The 7,241-nt window shown below is 39.0% G+C and overlaps 2 protein-coding genes across 2 annotated transcripts in view; one reads left to right on the top strand and one right to left on the bottom strand.

The window, feature by feature from the left end:
- The window catches only part of c15h11orf16 (chromosome 15 C11orf16 homolog), a 94,459-nt gene that overhangs the window by 72,990 nt on the left and 14,228 nt on the right, over window positions 1–7,241 (top strand). The gene's annotated exons all lie outside the window — the stretch shown is intronic.
- Window positions 29–6,812, bottom strand: wee1 (WEE1 G2 checkpoint kinase). Its single transcript, XM_055173920.2, has 10 exons — window positions 5,702–6,812; window positions 4,831–5,036; window positions 4,436–4,502; window positions 4,156–4,328; window positions 3,785–4,053; window positions 3,540–3,632; window positions 3,364–3,449; window positions 2,566–2,736; window positions 2,328–2,473; window positions 29–1,072 (listed from the first exon to the last, which is right to left on the bottom strand). Exons 1-10 carry the CDS (start codon window positions 6,170–6,172, stop codon window positions 916–918), a joined length of 1,839 nt encoding a protein of 612 aa, XP_055029895.2. The 5' UTR covers window positions 6,173–6,812; the 3' UTR covers window positions 29–915.

The raw sequence follows: 7,241 nt of genomic DNA, 5'->3' as shown, positions 1-7,241 counted from the left end.
ACAAAGTCCTGAGTAATCTCAAACGAGATGGGTAGACATATGATTAAAATTTATTAAAAGAACTTATTTACATACAAAATGAAGGCTTCGTGAATTAACAGATGAATCTAAACAGTACCCAGGAGAATGTAAAGTAAAATGATACGACAACCAATGAACATGAGGATTGTCTAATGCTACGTGGGTTGGAGATTTGTGTACATTGATACCATCTGCTTCCAGTTTTACATACATTTGTAACATGGTGAAATTAAATATTGGTCAGAGTTTGACAAGGCAGAAACAAGAGGGTGGACTTGCAAAAATATGACACTGGAGCACAGACAGTTTTGAAGATGTTTGCTTGGATGGGAAAATACAACCTAAAAAAAATCTTTTCCAACCCTAAATGGATACAGACGAACATGAATAGCAGCAGGCTTTCCCTGGCAAGCTTGACATTGCCTCCAAAGTGCTAATTTTAATGGCAATCTAACTCTAACTTCCAAAGCCCAACAGACATTTTTTTCCACAGGCAGTAAGGTGCACAAATCTTTGATCTGGTACATTCACATATGAGGGCTGTACAGGGGACACACATTTCCCATTTGGTAAAGCCTGCATCGAGAAGCAAGTGCAGGGAGACCGTGTTGACCCTTACCAACAGAATTTAAAGCAAAGATTAGGAAGTTGAAACTATATTCAAAATGCATCCATCATAAGGCAAATGTCTCTACATTTTGAGAAGGCAAACCTAATTGGTAAGGCAGATCTGCAGTGTGTACACGGAGGCAAATAGATTGCCAATACAAATTATGCAGAGGATGCCAGTAGTCCCATGGTACTTGAACCAACAGTATAAGCACTATAAGTCACAGGACAAACGTAGTTATCCTTCCAGCTACAGGCATTCTGCTAAAGTCTTTGATCTGTAGTTCAGTAAATGGTGAGGCTGAGGGAACGGTTCATCTTTTTCCCAATGAGTCGAGACGTTCTTGAGCTGGATTGGATTGTGGAACGTGTGAGAACTCGGTCTGTGGTCAAAACCCTCTCCTCTGCCGCCGCCTTTGCCATCTGTGCTTTCTTTAGCTCCCTGAGACACAAAATACAGAATGGTTAATTCAATGCAAAGTTACTATATATGAGTTTTAAATCAAAAAATTCGTAGTGCTTATTACAAGTGACAGACTTTAAACTGATTCAAAGCGTATCACAAAAATCTGACTCTTTCCATGTTTAAGTGCTATATAATTGGGTCCCCAGTGTTTCTATCAACCTAGAAAATGTGAAAAAGAACATCACAGGAACTTAGTTTTGGTAAACCATTCTCTGCAAACATGTGAAAAAATAGGTCGTTAAAATTTGGCTCCCCTTTGATGTCAAAAGGGGATAATACCGCCCCTTAATCTGCACTATCCAACCACAGCACTGTAATTTAATGCAGAGATCAGCTTATTTGCATTTAAAGGGACATTCCACTTTTTTAAATCCATTCAGCTCATCTCTCGGGTCTGACGCTAGCACTTTCAGCATAGCTTAGCACAATCCATTGAATCTGATTAGACCATTAGCATTGTGCTAAAAATAACCCTAACCAAAGAGTTTTGATATTTAAGAGTATAGTCCTAACCATATCTGCCTAGAAAATCGCAGCTTATTATTTTTTGTCTGTCTTAGTACACAATGTAGCTACAGAAGAGTCAAGTTTTAAATAGGAAAAATATTAAATATTGAAACTCTTTGACTATTTTTTCCCCCGATGCTAATTGGCTAATCAGGTTCAATGGATTGTGCTAAGCTATGCTAAATATCGGCTGAATGGATTTAAAAACGGTAAGATTCAAATGCAGAAAAATGAGCATATTTTCAAAAAAAGTGGAATGTCTCTTTAAAAGGAAAACCCCAAAACGGCAAATTTTTGCTCACACCTACAAAGTGGCATTTTTAACATGCTATAATAAATGATCTGTATGGTATTTTGAACTAAAACTTCACATAAACACTCTGGGGACACCAAAGACTGATGTCAAATCTTAGTGTCTTGTGAAATGTCCCCTTTAATGTAGTTAGGTCATGGGTCTTCAACCATGTTCCTGGAGGGCAATCAAACACACCCGAACCTGCTAATCAAGTTGTTCAGGGCTACCTAAGGTGTGCTGAAACTAAATATGCAGGACAGGTACCACCCAGGAACAGTGTTGGAGACCCAAAAGTTAATCAGTAAGAATTGACACAAAGAAATGTAGAACTTTGAGATTTACAAGAGCTATCTGAAGTTGGGAAAGATCAAGTACGTCATCCACTACATTAGCTCACACACAAGTATCATTTAGCCGTACGTCACATACTTTTGCAGAAGTGCGTTCTTGAACTTCTCAGCATTGAGCTCTACACGTAGCTGGTCGGCGTTCATTCTGGAAGCAGTCAGCAGAACAGGATGTCTCACAAGGTCAGAGGTTGAGGGTCGTCGTGTTGGGTCAGGATGGATCATAAGCTGTAATAACAAGAAATTATTTATTTATTAACTTCAATTGTAAGATTTTGCTGGTTATAGAGTAGTAAATATAGTTAAAACCTTTGATTTACCTTTAACAAGCTTACAAATTCCTGAGAGAGTACTTGTGGGATATGGGGCAGGATACCCTGTCGGATTTTGTGCCACTTTTCTCCATTAGTAGGAAGGGGCTCTGCTCCAGAAGCACTGATCACTGTCAGAGCCAGAGCAAATATGTCGGCCTTCTTCAGGTTACTGTAGTCCTGTGTGCAAAAGCAGAAAAATTAGCACACAGCATAAAAAAAACCATAATTTATCACAGTTGTTCCCAATTTAGGGGGCTTAGAGGATGCCGGGGGGGCCCAGTTTTAAGACATTTTATAAAATACGTTACTTTATCATAAATTCTGTGTAATACAATCTCAGACAAATATAGCTATCAACAAACAGCACAACATTGTATCATTTAATGTCATTTAGGGGTGGTTTCCCAGACAGGGATTAGACTAGTCCTAGACTTAAACACTTTTAAGAGCTCTCCAAACTGAAAACAACTTGCACTTACATATCTTAAAATACATCAGTGCCCTTTGTGTTACCTCAAAATGCACACAGGTAATGTTTTTAGTAAGGCATGTTTGTTAAAACTAGTTATATTTCCTAATTAAACTAAGGCCTAGTCCTGGATTAAGCTAATCCTGGTCCGGGAAACCGCCCCTTAATGTTTTTTGTTTAAATCAAATTTTAAGTCTGAATTTGTCATAATTTTCTTTGGGAGCGGGGTCATAAAGGGATGCATCCTATACTTTTCAAAAAGTGAACCACTAACTTACCAGAAATGTTTTAAAAATGATACAAACAAATATATGAACAGATAAAAAAGTGTTTACCTCCTGTAGCACTTCATTCGCCAGGTATCTACTGTCACCTTCTTCAACTTGGGGATTGTTAACTCTTGTCACATGACCTAGGTCACCTGACAAAAAGAAAATGTTAAAATCGTGTCCATTCAATACGCACGTGCCCATTTAATGCAAGTACAAGCATACATTTCCATATATTTTACCTATTTTGTACACCACACTTGTGGTGGGTCCATCTTCTTCATCTTCAAGTTCCTCTACACTGGCAGCAGGTTTGCGTGAAATAAATATATTGCCTGTAAGAGATTGTTAAAGTTATTAAAACAAAGTCATTGTTTATTTATTCTTCTTTAGGTCTTGAGTCCATATTATACGTACATATATTCGTAAATGTTACTAAATAAAAACAATTAGTCATTTTAAAAGGATGTAACAGGCATATACGTACTTGGCTTGATATCCATGTGAACAAGTGCTGTATTGTGAATGTACTTGAGTCCACGAGAGACTTGAAGCAGCAGATCCTTAAGCTCCAACTCAGACAGGAAGTGTATGCGTCTATTGTTCTCAGCAATGACATCAGACAGGGTTCCACCGTTACAGTACTCGTTCTGAATCAGCATGTGGTCATCTTCCGCCCAAGCAGAATAATATCTCACGACGTGGGGGTGCTGTCCAAGAACCGCATGTGCGTATACCTCACGAAGTGCGTTTTGCCTATTGGGTGAGAATTAAAAGTAATTAAAAAGGCATGCAAAACTTATTTTTCATGGCAACACTAAATGCTCATAGTATATAAAATGTGCAAAGTTCACTTACTCATCCACAGAGCCTGCCAGCGGCTTTTTGGAGCGTTTGATTGCATATATACAGCCGTCCAATCTCTTGACGCATTTGAAAACAGACCCAAACTCTCCAGAGCCAATCTTCTCCAGCTCATGAAACTCAGATGCATATCTGGACATCATGTTGTTCTCCATCATAGTGATCCTCTGTTTTGAATTAAGACATGTTTTATTTGATGTGAACAGCAGCACTAATTACCTAAATTTCTAAATATTATGCAAAAAAATGCAAATATTAAAGTATTCAATTTTACCTTTGAGGGTGGAATCAGTTCATCCTCCATCTCAGCGTCACTTGCTTCCATGTCTTCCCCACAAGAGCTAAATAAGGACAAGTCATTATTAGAATGGATGCATATCACATATCCAACACTAGGGGGCAGCGGAGAGCTCTGACTAAGCACGTGGCGTTATGAGTGCTGTAACACGAGGGTTTGATTCCTCGCCAACTTTTTGTGTTGTTGGGGATTAAGTAAACGGATTTAACGAACTGTAAGGTTCTGTAACCTGTGCCATACCTGTCTAAGACTGGCATAACGTTATAATAAACCCAAGCTCTTTTTAAAAACCCAGAGACGATCATTTAAAACGTATTAATAAAACCTAAAAAATATTCGGTAAACGATGGATCAACAATAAACAAACGTACTCATTCCAGTGTGATCGTTTCCTGTTGTTTCTTTGTAGTGTGGAAGACTGCACAAGCATTGAGTCTGGGGTGAAGGGGTTGATGTTTACTAGAGGTGTCTGGTTTCGTCTTCCGTCCAGACAAGCTTTGCTCGTGGAATCCACATTCTTGAACAGGGCGACTCTTCGGCTCGTCGATCCCATCGTCCTGGCCCTCGACAATAAACTCTGTATATTTAAGAAAATACATATATTCAATTAATCTTGATAATAGAATAGAATAATACAGTACAGAATAGCCTTTTTCGTTAGGACGTTAAAAGGGATGTATTTCAGTAAACGTCGGCTTAAACAAATCTAGTAAGCATACTTAAACATTAGACACATTTTGGATGATATCTGGTTTGTGGTAGTATCAACAGACTGATTCATTGTTGTTATTACGCAACTTTGTACAGTTAGTCAGATATCTGGGTCACGAGGTGAAGTCATCATCAACTTGGGAGAAAGGCACGATTGCCTTTTCAAAACCCAACAACTCAGTTTGACGATTATGTAATTACTTTTTTGAAAAGTAAACATTGTTTAATTATAGTAAAAGTATAAAAAAAACAAGTTTTTGACGGATTACCGTTTGTATTACAACAGTTCTGCCAACAATATTATAGTTAAACTCAAGTTAGTGTACTAACGCCATAGTAAATGTGTGGTTATTGTCGTTTCACTTCAAATACCGCAATTAAAATGTGGTTACTGTAGTAAAAAACATGGTTAATTTTCATAAGGAAATAACAGAAAAACGTTAAAAAAATACATAGTATACATTTGAAAATCATAATGTCCTCTATAATTCGCTAAATGTGTGTAACATGCATTTTTAACGTATTACAAACCTTTGGAGTGTGAGGGGTATCAAACAAACGTAGTTTTCGGAAAGTTTTATGGGGTGGTGTATCGGGACAGTCCGGGACAGGGGAGCTTGATCCATCCATGTCATCGTGAATGTATCCCCTTTCGGGCGAACTGTCGTATGCCTGGGGACCTTTCCGTGGCGACGGGGAGCTTTTCATGTAAAATGTCGGTTTGACGCGAGACGGTGAGCTAAATCCCTCCTCATCCCATGACTCGTCGTCTTCTCGGGTTCGGCTAAGGGGGCTACTTCCCAGGTCCTCTGGTATTTTATCCACACCGTTGCGCCGCACGGAGAGGGGAGAGTCCAGTTCTGTGAAGCCCGATTCGGCTCCGGTACTGTTGTTAGCGTCTTCCGTACTGTCCTCTTCGCCATCGCTGGCGGTAAACTGTAATTTTTGGCGAACGGGTTTAATATTTGGAGACTTGCCGTGCCTCCGTAGGCTGAAACTCATGTTGCCAGCAAAAAGTTCAGTTCGCGATTTGTGAAAAATATGAAACTTAAAAACACGTAACGTTAAATAAAATAATGTCTACAACGAAAAAGCAGCCAAAACGGCTGGCAAATTGGACAGAGGTCGTGTAATTTAGATAAACATAACGTTATCTAAGATTGATCGTGCGCTGATGAACGGTCCCGAAAAGCAACGATGAGATTTCCAACTTAATCCAACTGGAAAACCTTCCGATAAAGGTTATTTGATGAAAATCTCCTCTCTGGATCTTCACTCGATAACTGATATCTCCGTGACAAGTCCACACACGTTCAGTTTCAACACTTAACGTGATAGATCCTGATAACAAAGTTACAAGAGTGATACAGCTTCCACGGCGACGTAGTATCGGTCAAGAAAATGGCTGCTCCAAAAACTCCCCACTGTCGTTTGAAAATTATGAAAAAATACAACCTGAAATATTGATTTTCCGGTAACGTTTAACGCCACGTAAGAGAAAACTCTTAAAAAATGTCAAAGCATCTAAAACAACATCGTTTAGGACAATAATGTTTACAAAAGTAGTTTGAATGACGAACTGCTACTCCTCCCACCAACAAGCGTGGTCAAAAGTCTTCCCGCGACCGTTGGTCATGTGACGTGTTATGTACCAATGAGCGCCGTCTTTCAAAGTTTAAAAGAAAGGCGGTTCCAAGTGTGTACGTCATCACGCTCCGCCTCCAAACATGGATTCTGCCTGTGACTTCAATTTGGCGCGAATGCATATCTTTCATCTATGTAATCCTATCGTTTGATCACTGAGTTGATCAGAAGCGGATTAGTGAAGATGGGCGTCGATTTGGCACATTGGAATTTGTCTTTGGTGAAGGAGGAGCAAGTTACAATAACTTCACGTGATGAGATTAAATATTTTAATGTTGTTTTGATGACAAGCGATGGTGGTGTAAATTAGCCACATGGACTTGTTTATAGTGGCTTCCGTGGAAATGGATGACACGTAACTTAATCATTAATAGCTCGTTAGTTAGTTTTACTCGTAATATTTACCTAACATTATTAATGGGACTTT

This window comes from Misgurnus anguillicaudatus, chromosome 15 (assembly GCF_027580225.2).
Source record: "Misgurnus anguillicaudatus chromosome 15, ASM2758022v2, whole genome shotgun sequence".
Lineage (NCBI taxonomy): Eukaryota > Metazoa > Chordata > Actinopteri > Cypriniformes > Cobitidae > Misgurnus > Misgurnus anguillicaudatus.
Note: the sequence above shows the minus strand (reverse complement) of the source record. Positions and strands in the feature narration are given on the sequence as shown.

Bases quoted from the DNA above. Each gene is read 5' to 3' on its own strand.
- wee1 (XM_055173920.2), bottom strand. From the start codon at position 6,172: ATGAGTTTCAGCCTACGGAGGCACGGCAAGTCTCCAAATATTAAACCC. The intron at 4,503-4,830 runs GTACGTTTGTTT...GTCCTTATTTAG, and splicing joins AAACGATCACACTGGAATGA to CTCTTGTGGGGAAGACATGG. The intron at 2,474-2,565 runs GTAAATCAAAGG...TTGTTATTACAG, and splicing joins AATTTGTAAGCTTGTTAAAG to CTTATGATCCATCCTGACCC.